The sequence below is a fragment of the Phytophthora sojae genome, assembly GCF_000149755.1.
Source record: "Phytophthora sojae unplaced genomic scaffold PHYSOscaffold_4, whole genome shotgun sequence".
In the NCBI taxonomy this organism is placed as follows: Eukaryota; Oomycota; class Peronosporomycetes; order Peronosporales; family Peronosporaceae; genus Phytophthora; species Phytophthora sojae.
In genome coordinates this window covers 7,554,707-7,567,725 of record NW_009258118.1, presented here as the reverse complement: position 1 = coordinate 7,567,725, position 13,019 = coordinate 7,554,707, and the positions used below count along the sequence as shown (strand labels likewise).

The following is a 13,019-nucleotide window of genomic DNA, read 5'->3' as shown; positions in this document are numbered from 1 at the left end:
CCAGCTCCCCGAGGGCTCAAGGCCGGCACGCCGGCCGTCCCGCGCTTCCCGGCAATAAGCTGGGGAGCTGCTAAGTCAGCCACATTGCTCCGAGGCTGACCCTGAGCCACAGCGCTCACTCCCTCGCGGCAAGGAGTGGCTGGAGTGCTCGAAGGAGCGAAGCGCGCAGCGCTAAACTGGGTCTTTGGCTGGGCGAGTGCCGGAAGGCTGCGCTTGGCTCGGACCTTCGCGAAATCGAAGTGGAGCTAGCGTTCAATGCGAACATCCACTTCACTGAAGCTGGCTCGGAGAGCGTCCATGGAGCTAAGCTTTCGGCTGTGCTCGGCCCAAGACTCGAACTGAGCTTCGTACTCAATTGAGTCTTCCCCCCGGCTAAGTACCACCGGGTACGTCCGCATGGCGGTCACGGGCTTCTGCTGGGCTTGCAGCCGCAGCCTCTCGCGATACTCCGCGACAGTCGTAGACTGTGGAGTGAGGAGCCGCTCTCGCAGAGACGTACGCAGTGCAAGCTCCTCCGGAGTACGGGCCGCGGGCCCAATGGTGTGCAGCGCGAGAGACTGCTGGAACGCCTGGCGACAAGCCTCCGCGGGGTCGCGAGGCCGGAAGCCGTAGTCGGCAGTGCCGGGATTCAGCAGAGGCCGCAGCTCGGGGCGCTGGGAGCGCATGGGAGCCATCTGCGCCGCCACCTGCTCGGACTGAGCTTGGTCCAAAGGGTTGGAGATGACGGGGCCCAGGGGCACGCCCTCACCACGAGGTGGCGAATACCGTGGCTCAGTGAGCGCGCGCAGCTCGTAGAGACCGGAAGAGCGTTCAGGGAACCGGTTCGGAGTTCGCAGTGGTGGCCGCGGCTCCTCCCTCGACGGCGCAGCGCGCTCTTGGTCGCGACGGCTCGAAGAGCCAACTGGGGCCGGCGAGCCTTCTTCACAACGTGTCGACGGTGTGGGCGAAGCATCGCCGCGGCTCGGGGAGCGTCCCGTGAGGGGGACGCGTCTCCTCGGTTCGTAGAACCCTCCATGGACTCGTCCACCTCGCCCTCTTTACCAAAGAGTTCCCTACGATCCATGATCTGGCGGGTTGGTGCTCGAGGAGAGCTGGGGCTTGCGCGCTGCGAGCTGCGCTTCAGGCGTTGCACCGTGAAGTACTCGGACACCGAGAGCCTGGAAGGCGTCGAGGGTGTGGGCGCGGGCACGGGCGTTCGCGGAGGTGCGGAGGCACGCAGTGCAGCAGCACGAGAGGAGCAAGGCTCCGAGGCGGATCTCGCGACGGTCGAAAGACCAAAAGGCTTTATGACTTGAAGTCATGTGAGGGCGCGTTGTACCGAGAAGTTCTCAGAGACGTCCACGCGACGTGGATTGACTCGTTCGAGAGGGAGGCTTGACGGAACAAGACCCGGAGGTTGACCGTTAAGCGTGAACACCCGTGTCCACGGTTTGGTGGGTGGGTGGGAGGGGGTAACGGGGTTACACGAGAGTTACCCGAAGGGTTATGAAGTGGATACACATTGTCTAACCTAAATCAGTAGGAGAATCGGTACACGGCTTCAGAGCCACTGATTATGCATATGACTAGGGTTCACTATGCTAGATAGTGAACCGGATACATTTACACCGTAGGCGGCTTGGCCGCGATAAAGGGAAAGACATGCAGTTTGAGGTTCACACAGTTAAGTGTTAAGGGTTGACTCTTGGAGTCCGTGAGGTGTACGGACTCGTACGTTCTGGTATTAGAACGGGCTATCTTAAGCTGAGACTCTGTGAGTCTGTTAAGCTTCCTCTGACGCAAAGCTACGGCAGCCCCGCTGCACCCTGAATCCCAGAATATCACGAATTCAGGGTCCAGGATTTCAGTCAACTCTGGGACTTGGAACTCAGAAGACACCTTACCCAAATGCTCTCCTAGCTCAATAAAACCAACAAATACAGAGTATACAAACACTACAACTAGCCGTCTCTTATTCTTTTGGACCCTTGGACGGTAGGTCACACTCACACTAGGCTCACTCGAGTCTGAAATTCAGGGGTCTAGCTCCCCTGAGACTCACGCAAACGCGCACCACCTCCAATAAAGGAGGAAAATACAATCAATATCAGTTACCTTCCCTTCACACAAGCAGTCAATACAAAATCCTGGAGGCGACTACCTAGCACCCCAGAATACCCTCTGGGATATTATGAAATGGGCTACCACGAGCACAGCAAGTGACCCAACTAGGATATGGAATAGATGGATTACTCCAAGAAGCTCAAGGCCGTCGCTGGTCCCCTCCTAACTGGACTTGAGTTGATGGAGTCCACACAGACGGCTGTCCTTTACCGTTGATGTGCCCTTACCGTCACGCGATCGTAGTCTCGGGTCCTCCGGATTTCCGTCGGCAGGCTTGGCCGAAGTCACTTGCGCAGTACAGGGGAAATTGAAATCTGTTTGGTTTTTATCAGCTACTTCTCTCTCTCTCTCTCTCTCTCTCTCTCTCTCTCCCTCTCTCTCTCTTTCTCTTACTTCTTCGGGCAAAAATCTTCTGTTCACTATGCTTGGGGTCAAATGTCTTGTCTTGAGTATAACTTGGGTTCAGCGGTCCAAACTTGCGATCGGCTTGCGAATCCATTGTCGCACGGCGTCGAAAGTGCCAATTGTGGGTCCTTAGACTTGGTTTAGTATGGTGTAGGACTCCCTCTCGACTCCTCGAACGTATCCAGTCTGCGCATCCATAACGGTTCTTCAAGGCCACGCATCACTTTGATTGCAGACTGACTTCGAACTGACTCGAATCCCTGAAAATCAGGTGACACTCAGGGTCATCTTCTGAAATCCTGGGAATTCTGAGGAATCTTGGGGAACTGGGGGATTCTTGGGTGTTGGCTTGGGAAACACTTAAGTTCAGTATGGAGAGTCTGGATTCTTGATCCAAACCCAGGGAATCATCTTGGAACTCTGGGTCACCTGTACTCAGGGAGGTGAACTCTGGGTTTCCGTGCAGCACTCTGGGTAACAAATCTGCTACATTGCAGGCCTGCGGGCATCTCCACAAAGCAAAGCTTTTAGCGGGTTTAGCGGCCTCCTGCGCATGATCATGGTGGTAGTGGGTTGATTATCAGGGTAATTTGACCCTCTGGGGCACTCTGAGCCACAGCAAGATGAGGTGTACTCTGGGATACATTCTCCAGAGACACTTTCCAGCAGACTTTAGGCACTCATCGTAAGGGAGAGTCCGCGGCTGGACTGAGTGTTCTCTAAAATCCTGGGCGTGCACTCCCAGGATTCACACTTCCAGCCAGTTGGGCCCATCTGCAGTCAGGCGCTGGATTCATCCCGAGAAATCACTTCTCTCCCACAGTCGCCATCCATGTCACACGGGTACAGCCGCGCCGTATCCAAGTCATCCACCAATCAGCATCCGATACAAACTCCAAGTCATCAGGTGACGGCACATCGTCGGCAATTTTTTGGGGACCGCCTCGTGTCAGTGAGCCAGTCATCGTAAGGTCGTCCACATAGACGCACACGATCAGTGTGTGTGTGACTCCTTCAGCCTCCCACCTTTTCAGATACAAGCAATGTTCTTTCTTGCATCTGGAAAAGCCTAAATCTTTTGGAAAGCGATTTACTACTTCGTACCAAACTATGGGGGCCTGTTTCAGGCCGTACAGACGTTTCTCAAGCTTACAGACAAGCTCGGATCCATCCCGGAATCCCATTGGCTGTCTCACATAGATGCTGTCACTTAGAGTACACCATTTAGGAACGCAGTAGAAACGTCCATTTAATGGAGGTGTAGATCTAAAACTGTAGATAGTGCGAGCAAAAGCCGCAGGGACTCATACCGGGCTACAGGGGCAAATACTCCCTTGTAGTCAATGCCGTACAGCTGGGTGTCCCCTTGGACTACCAACCGTGCTTTAAATCGGTCAACTGTACCATCAGAATGGTGCTTTACGTCGAACACCCAGTGACAACCGAGTGCTCGTCGCCCTTCTGGTAGAGGCACTAACTTCCATGTGCCGTTCTTTAGTAGGGCCTCAAACTCTGTCTTTATTGCGCACTCCCACGGCGCGGCATATTCGCTATCCCGCGCCTTCTTAATAGATCGCGGAAAAGGGAATGGGTTTCTTACCAGTTGTCACATTATTTAACTGGTGACATAATCTGTCAGTCTGACGGTACGCTTTTGAGGTGAGGCGGGTGAACGCCTTTATCGTCCAGGGTGTATAGTTACGCGCCCAGGGGTTGAGCGAGTCTAAAAGGAAAACCCAACTGGGGGTCAGTCTCCAATTGGAATACAAGTATCCCGACCGGAGTTGGCGTGTGACCTTGTGTAATCCCTTTCGGTAGCGTTTATCTTCGGTAGGTCCGGAGTTCACCACGTGAGCTGCTTTCACAATATCAATCAGATACAGAATAATACAAATCAACCACGTTCGTTCCCAAACGGAGTCAGTACGGTTGGGGGGGGGGTCAACCTATTAGTGGGGTCGTCCCCAAACACCAATCAATACAAACAGAGAGTTGTACACGATATACAGATATACCCTTGAGCGGTGGGTCTTCGGTCCAGTCAAAAAAGCCTAGTTCAGAACCCTGGCCAGCTCCAAACTCACTGGCTTACTCAAATCTATATCGCGCACCACTCCCGGGGCCGAACACTAGAATTCGTTCCGGAAGACTAACCGATTCACACACAGGTATACAATCCTACCACACAGCAGTCTCACAATCAAGTTCAAGGGGTGACTACTAACAACCTCCCAAACCTCAAGTTAATAATATGAAATGGGTTACCGTTCGGTTCGCCAACTGGAATATGAAACGGCGGATCACTCCTTAGCGCGCGTCGCCGTGGTCCCCACCAATTAGATCTCTAGGTCGCAGTGGAGACTCGCACAACGGGCGTACGCGTGCCCGAGGTGACCTTATCCGCAAGAAACGCGTCGCCGGGCCCGGGGAATGGCTTCTTGAGGCTTGGTCGGCCGACTTGTCACTCACAAGGCAAAACGAACTCTCTGTTGATTTTAGTGCTAGACGATCTCTACTAGCTATCTTTCCACATGCAGGATTCACTTTATCTTGGTTTCACTATGGGTCCGGGTGTCGTAATCATCTTGAGCATCCGGAGACACGCAAGGAATCAGGCGACCCCTCGTGCAAAACAGATCTTAGTCGGTCGCGTTGGTCGGTCGTTAACATCTTGGCCAGACTATACTTGGAGTTTGGAACCTTTCTTGATGGGTGACCACTGGATTTTCCCCTCGCACATTCAAGGACCCATCCGGATCCAAACCAGCTCTCCATCTCGATCCAAATCCAGAATTCCATCCATCCATCCTAAACACTGCTCATCCCGGCGCCTCTGCGTCGTCGCTTGACCTCGATACACGCTCGGTCGGCAACAGCAACCACACACATGCCTTCGGGGGCATCCATGACACACATGATCACTCTGGCGCATGCCAACTACCGAATTCCTCGATGAGCTGTACCCCCATTTTTTCCTCGAAAAGCTGTATCCCCCAATCGGGTTTGTTATACTAAGTGATGGACAGCTTTAGAGGGGATTTCCTCGATGAGCTGTATCCCCAGGCATAATATTAGCCAATGAGCTCGCTTGGCTCTGAATTGCTGGATAGTTTGTGTAACGGGGTAAGAGATACCGTCACTCGGGTACTCTGTAGATAAGAGAAAGCTCGCAATAATAAGCTCAAGTCTTGTCTTTAGGGTAAAATCAGCTCTGTTTATTTATGGGACGGGGGAGGAGGCCCCCTTACACTTGGGAACCATTCAAATCTCAGTTTGCACCTGATTGGATGAAATGGGTCTGGCTCCCCACTTTCAACCAATCAGAACATGACTACAGGTCACACGCTAGCCGTGTCACTGCACCAACTTTTGCGTATGTACCTATGTAACTTCTACCTACTTATGCAATTGGGCCCTTTACAGTTTGCCCCTGAATGACAAGTACGAGCAATTGGCACAAATGGAGGTCAGTCAAAGCCGGAGGAAGTTCGTGATTTGATTTTGATGGCAGAAGCACAGCTTAAGGATGAAGCTGGCGGTGTATTTGGTGCTCGTGGGACTGCTAGTGGTAATGGCAAGTCTGGTAACGTTAGGAGCAGCATGGAAGTTCGGTGAAGAAGGGGATAAAGAAGAAGCAGGACATGTCGCAGATTGAGTGTCATAACTGCCATCAATTTGGGCACATTAGGCGTTTTTGTCCTGTGCTGGAGTCGAAGCCAGCGGCAGTATCCGCTGTGCAAGATGAAAGTGGCAGGCAACGGCAGAATCAACACGGCCAGAATCAGCAGAAGGCTGGAGGTGGAGGTGCAAAGAAGCAGAGTGTGAGTTTCGCGGTGGTACCCGTGCTGACAGCTCCAGTTGTGTCGGAGGTAGACGTTCTACCTGACCGCCAAGAGCTGGAGGATGACTATGACTCTGGTTTGTGGCACTATGATACGGCGTCAAGTACACACATCGTAGGCACGTTGTAGTATTTCGTGGCTTATGAGGAGTTGGATACGGTGATGGATCCGTGTCGTGGGTTTGCACAAAATATGCTGACACATGCAGTCGATGTTGGTGTTGCTGAACTAGTAACGAAGTCAGAAAATGGTGAGATGAAGAAGTTTACTTTGGATCGGGTGTTATAAGTTCCGAGCGCTCGATGGAATTTGTTTTCGGCAGGAATTGTGAGAGACCAGGGTCTCACAGAGGTGCAGGATCCGGGTTCGGGCGCGTACAACGTGTATGACGGTGATAGGTTTCTGTTAGCTGCAACGCTGCAGCCGAACAACGTGTAGAGCTTCCGTAGTTACAACTCGGTTACGGAGGATGGCTCTCGGCAGGCGATGCGCGCTACAGAAGTCGTGAACTTCACGAAGATGGATGGGCTAGCTGATATTCGTGTTTGGCACGCCCGACTTGGGCACACGAATACTCAATACCTACAGTCAATGTCGGACAAGAGCATCGTTGACGTTATGATGCCAAAGAAACGAGAGTTACCCATGTGTGAGACTTGCCAGTTAGCGAAGCCGAAGCGTAAGAATCGCATGAACTCGCCGCATCGTTGGATTAGTGACCCTAACGATTTGACTTTTGTTGATTTGTTGGACCCTATATATATTACGACCCGGATGAACGTTCATCCCAGGGTCCTTTAGGGTCCTCGAGGCGCTTTATTTTAGGCGTTCACGACCCCAATATCATTCCCCAAAATTTGGCGGACCTTGTAGCCATAATCCGGTAAAGAGTCGGACACATCGTCCGACATTTTCTGAAAAACGAGTTTTTGCCCCCTGTGTAAACGTGTGGCGACGATCGCAATTCTCGATTAGCACAGAAGACGTCGGACACAAGTACAACCGCAAATGGAGGGCTACGATTGGGGGCATTTAAAAGACCAGGTCCGCCAGATTCGCGAGAACACAGTCACAGCTCGCTCCCGAACCACCTATCAGAACTCCTACTGTCGCTTTCTCGCGTGGCTTGCCAAGAATAAAGCCGATCTCGTCGCACCGGAGTTTGCAACGCGTCTTGGAGACATTGCCGCGTACTCCCTCCAACAGCTACAGGCGCATATCAAGGAGGTGATCAACCAGAAGCCGCGCATCGACCCTTTCGTCTTCGAGCTCCTGGACGCGGAGGTCTTCGTCACCTGGCTGATCACACTCCAGCGTAAAGACGGCGGTGCACTCAGCTACTCTGTTCTCAACACGCACAGAGCAAGCTTGTTCAACCTGTTTCGGGACTTCGGTCATACCATGAGCAAGACGCTCGAGTCGGAGTTGACCACCTACTTCAAGGGGCTAAAGCACAAGCTAGCTAAGGACGCGTCCATCGGAGCCAGCGAGACCAAGACAGGCAAAGACCCGCTGATGTTTGATTTATACAGCTTTTTGTGTGGCAAAATGCATACTCTTCCTGGCAAGGAGATGGCGTTTTCTCATGCGTACATGGTCATTGCCTGGAATCTCATGCGTCGCTCGTCCAATGCCTTTGGGATCCGACACTCGCATATGGAATGCAGAGGCGATGCACTTCAGATGTACTTCGCGCACATGAAGAACGACCAAGGCGGGGAACGTCCAAGGGATCCTCGGTACATTTACGCAAACCCGCTCCAGCCTTCTATTTGCCCCCATTGTTGCGCTGGGATTATACTGGGCGTCGACATCATTTGATTCAAGCGACCTTCTTTTCCCGGGCAACAATCAGTGCGAGCGGTTTCGGAAGTGCTTTCGGCGTTTGCTAGCTGAGGAAGGTATTGCCGCCGAATTAAAGCGCCAAGGGCTTAATCCTAGAGAGCTGGGTACGCACTCAATGCGGAGAGGTTCCGCTACATTTTGCTCTTCGGGCTCGACGGCATGACCGTCGTCGACCGCGGTTCCAGAGCGGCTAGCGTTGGTAGCCGCGCGCCGTCCTTGGGCTTCCAGCCACACAGGACGCGGGACACCTTTTGGTCGGCTTGGGTTGTACCAAGCATGTACCCGAAGGCCTTATTGACGCGGTCCAGCTGCCAGCCCCCGCGCTGGATAATCCAGTTTTCCGCCAAGGTACCGTCGTTGGCATGCATGGCCCCACCACGTCGAAACGAATGAGAGGTAAGATCTGGCGTCATACGAATGCTTCGCAAATCGGAGAGTTTTTTTTAACTCTAACCAGAAACCTGTTGACGTATGCTTGTGCACCAGGAACTGCCCTCTTTGTCGAAGGTGCTTCAGATTCCTCCATAGAAGGCTGGTCATCATCAACTTCCAGTAGTTCAATCAGTGTAAGCTCCTGTACATCATCAATATCATCTGATCTGTGCTTTTTGGCGATGAACTGAGGGAACATGCGCTGGCTTGGTGCCTTCTGCATAACCAGCGCCACAGCCAAAGCTTGCAGAGGACATGTCAAGAAATTCGTTGGATCCTTGAATAAGGAGATGCCTTGAAGTAAAGCTGTTTTAACCCGCTTAAATCGAAGAAATAAGACGCCGCCTAGCATAAATTCCCTCAGTGTTAAAATAATTCTGCTAAGAACATCGTAATTAATTACTTACCAGGCAAGATGGATAGCTGGCTCTTTTCGACTGTTTCCGCATCCGAGCTTCGACCGTAAAGGTACCACATCATCACGACTAGGGCCGCGTCGAGGTATTCACTCTCCGTCGCAACCGTTGAGTAGAGTAGAGACACCATAGCTTCTAAGTCTTGTTTAGAGCACGGGGGTGCTTTCTTCTCGTCGCCGACCTCCTCTCGGTTGCTACAATACTTACCCAGCCCAGATAGTTTTTTTTTGGAGCTGAGATTTAACTTAAGCTCCTTGCAGTGGGTACTTATCTACTAGCCATTTCTTGACGTTGCCATAGTATGCTAGACACGTATTGGTCGCTCTTACCTTTTCGGCTGATGTGGCTAACGAATATGCATACTTGTCTAGTTTAATACGCAATACCTTACCTGTCTTATCCCCGTCGATGAGCTGGTGGGTGGCTTCGAGTGTCATGCTCTCCGCGGCCAGGAACGTCGTGAACGAGTTGATCGCCGTCGTCCTGGTCTTCTTGCTGTTGGCAGGAGCAAGCGATGCGATCGATATGCTAGCCTGCCTGCTCTTTTCACTCTGAACAAAAAATATGAACCGACCATTCGGGTTGGAAACTGAAGGAAATTTTTTGGATATGCATTTCTATAGACATTTGTATGGCATTAAAAATATTCTGACAAAATTCCAACCAAATATGGTTGGAACGGTTGGAAAAATGCCCTAGTTTAGAGGGGCTTCCGATTGGCCAAAATCCATCGAACTTAAGGCATTCATTGGGTGAAAGTCGTCGAGTACGAGCGGTTTGGGATTACAAAAAAGAGTAGCGGTTGGAACAGAGTGAATATTACTCCATATCGCGGCCGTTCCGACATCCCTACATTTTCCGACAGACAGGATAAAGGCCAAAGCCAGGGCAAAATCGGAAATAGTGTAAGATCGGAAATAACACAATATATACGGTAGATTAGGTCTAGTGGGCGATTTTGGTGCTTCCAGTGGGTGCCTTCCAAAACCTAGTCTAAACGGTTTGATGACCTCTGGTTTAATCTGACGTCTGTGTCGAGGGCTAGGGTGTACGTCTTGATGTCCACTGACGGCTCATTAAACCAACAACCGAAACCTCATAAAACCTAAAGCTCCGTTCGAACTATTTTGACCATTGATCACACTAATATACAATTCAGTATGGGCATCTGTAGGGGAAAACAGGACCGTGGACAAAATTCTAGAAAAGTGTTGAAATATAGAGATATTGCAAGCGCAAAAGCATCTTCGTCCCCCGCATCTTGCAATTACTTCAACCAACGTGGGGGAGGTCCAGCTAGCTCGGCCCACTGTGCGCATGTTAGGTAAACACTCTCGCCTCCGCTTCTCCGTCTCCTCAGAGCACAACAGACTTACACTGATGGTGGATCACGGCCTGCTGCTGCTATTGTGTGCTTCTTCGCAGGCGAACCATCGCCTACGAGCACGATCGCCTCGTGCAGATGCGCCACTACCTCACCGTCAAGGGCCTGCTCAGCCCAGAGCGGTCGTCCTGGATGAAGCTCTGGAACGAGGCAGACGACGGCAATCTGCTCAACGTTACCAGCCTCACCCGGTAAGTACTTAGCACTAGGGGACTAAGTTTCGTATTGGGGCTAACTGTCTGTCGTTGTGCTGGGTATTGTGTCAACGCCATTTCTAGCTCTGCTTTCCTACGATTGCTAGAGCAGTTTACACCATTCTACAACATCACTACCTACAGTCCTAGGGGTGGTCGACCCAAGAAACTCCGGCATCATCACCAGGTGTTGGGGCTACTCATGGCGTTGTACGTGGGGTCTATGGGACAGAAGGCACTCTGTATTATGTTCGGCGTCCCTCCTCCTACTCTCAGCCGCACTTTGAACGCCGCCGAGGACGCCATGGCAGCGGCTCTCACTGGATTCTAAAAACTGTCAGCTTCTTGGATCGAGTGATATCGAAGACCTAAGTACACGTAAGAAAAGCGGCACGACCTGGCTTGGGCAATAATGACACCGTGTGCTGTAGCTGGTGAATCCTTAAATGAAAGCCGTGAAACTGCTCACGTAAACGCAGCTTCCCAGGGTCGTTTGAACTTCAAGTAGCTATTTCCAAATGAAGGTGTTGTCTGTGTCCATAGTGAACCAAAGGTAGTTTTGATACGGTTGCTGCTTTAGGGGTGCACATCAAACTGATCAAACCCTGTTTAATGAACTGTTTGGTGAGACCACTTTTCGGTCTCATCAAACAATTCGATTTAGTCACGTTTTTATCAGTCGGTTTGATGCGCTGTTTGATGCTAGGGATAGGGGGTGATCGAACCGTTTAGACTAGGTTTTGGAAGGCACCCAGTCAGCTTTCATGAGAGGCTCTCAGCCGCGAGGAAATCGCTTCTAGAGGCCTGTAGGCCAAGAAAAACGGTATTTTGTGTATTCATGCATTGCGGCCCCGGGACCAATGTGTGCCGGAGCCGGCAAATTCATTAATGATGCCTGCTCCAGGACAGGGGGCCACAATTAGAAGCAGTCCGACGCCAGCTAACTCATTTGAGGCATCCCATTGGCCAATCTATTAGCCAATAGGGGACATGTATTTAACGATGATCGTTGATTGGTTCTCTCTACAGCCAATAGATACTCGCCTCCTGTCCGAAATTGGTGGCTGCTAGGCATTGTACGTCGCCGACACGCGGCTCAGAGCGTTCAGTCTCCTTTTTATTAGAGCTACTGATCAAGTCTCCTGCACCCCTCCGCGCACACATCCACACCCAAGACAAGACAACTGGCCGGCCGCCCCCCCCCCCTCCCAACACCGTAGCTCAATGGAAGAGCGCAGGGCCTCCACCCTGAGATGCCCGTTCAATTTGGGTCGGTGTTATTGATCACAATGGGCTTTTGCGGTCGTGTCGTGCTGTGCCAAGGGTCTTGCTGCTGCGTCACAGATTGTGCGTCTGCGTTGTGCTTCAAGTTGTTTTGCCCGCACATTGTCGCGCTGTGGTCGTGCCAGGAGTAGCGCCTTCTACGTATATATCGGTGCTGCATTTGGGTGCGCGGTGCTCTAGCTCCTGTGCTAATCTCTGTTCTCTGTAAGGTTTGGGGCACTAGCGACGTTTTGTATGTATACGTCTAATACATGTATTGAATTAGCCGAGACCCGTATTCCAGTGAGCCTACGCGTGCGTTTGTGTCAGGCTCTCTATGATCTCTTCCGCATTAGTTTTGCGTTGAAGCGCGCGGACCTTGGACTTGTGCATATCTTCTTGATATCGCTTAAGAGAAGCGTATTCCCGGTTTGAAATGCCTCCACCGTGCGCTTGATGAAGTATAGCACAACACTCCGCAGTCATCGTGGTTTATCTGTGCCGGGCTTGTTCGGACTCCTCTCACGACGAACGCTGGTGCTGCGTTGTCAGGATATTTAGTTCGCAGCTCCGCGTCGAAATATCCACCGACAACTTTTTTAATCGCTTCGATGCTGGAGATTCCTTTCGAGTCTACATGCACAAGGCATCTCCTCAGATTGCGTAGTGCCTACAGGGTTTTGCACAATGGCAAACGTCCAGTGATTGCTCATGCATATAGGTAAAATCACGTGATCGTACTTCTCGTACGGAAATGTTGCGGTGATACCGCAACAGCGCTCGTGCGCAAGTCCAATTTTTCGCTCCACTTGAACGAACTCGCTGTAGATGTGTCCAAATACGTATGCATCCATGCCAAACGCTCGGCCGTGTTGCGGGAGGTGCACTCGGATGTAATAGGACATAATCACATCGTTCAGCCAATTTTGGTCTTTAATTGTCCGGACATCTTCCGCTGTCACCAGTAAACGCATGCTGGTTTTGCCCACAACAAAGCACGGGGTTTGTGCTTCACACACAATCTCGGACTGCGATATATCCCACACATCTCCAAAATCAAATGGAACGCTGGCCTTCTCACTGTCATCATTCAACAGTGATATGACCTCCGGCGACTTGGTTTTTTCGGTCAAAG

At 51.6% G+C, this 13,019-nt stretch overlaps 4 protein-coding genes across 4 annotated transcripts; 2 read left to right on the top strand and 2 right to left on the bottom strand.

The window, feature by feature from the left end:
- Positions 1 to 245: 245 nt before the first annotated feature.
- On the bottom strand, positions 246 to 1,015 carry PHYSODRAFT_332755 (hypothetical protein; the record flags this gene model as incomplete). Its single annotated transcript, XM_009529813.1, has 2 exons — positions 246 to 919; positions 1,009 to 1,015. 2 exons carry the CDS (start codon positions 1,013 to 1,015, stop codon positions 246 to 248), a joined length of 681 nt encoding a protein of 226 aa, XP_009528108.1.
- A 6,343-nt stretch (positions 1,016 to 7,358) lies between these two features.
- On the top strand, positions 7,359 to 7,955 carry PHYSODRAFT_381826 (hypothetical protein; the record flags this gene model as incomplete). The annotated part of the gene is made up of 1 exon (XM_009529812.1): positions 7,359 to 7,955. A coding segment is annotated over one exon (597 nt), but the record flags the coding sequence as incomplete, so codon positions are not given.
- A 1,333-nt stretch (positions 7,956 to 9,288) lies between these two features.
- Positions 9,289 to 9,570, bottom strand: PHYSODRAFT_504398 (hypothetical protein; the record flags this gene model as incomplete). The annotated part of the gene is made up of 1 exon (XM_009529811.1): positions 9,289 to 9,570. A coding segment is annotated over one exon (282 nt), but the record flags the coding sequence as incomplete, so codon positions are not given.
- Positions 9,571 to 10,475: 905 nt separating this feature from the next.
- PHYSODRAFT_501296 (hypothetical protein) lies at positions 10,476 to 10,952 on the top strand (the record flags this gene model as incomplete). Its single annotated transcript, XM_009529810.1, has 2 exons — positions 10,476 to 10,618; positions 10,706 to 10,952. Coding segments are annotated over 2 exons (390 nt in total), but the record flags the coding sequence as incomplete, so codon positions are not given.
- Positions 10,953 to 13,019: the final 2,067 nt, after the last annotated feature.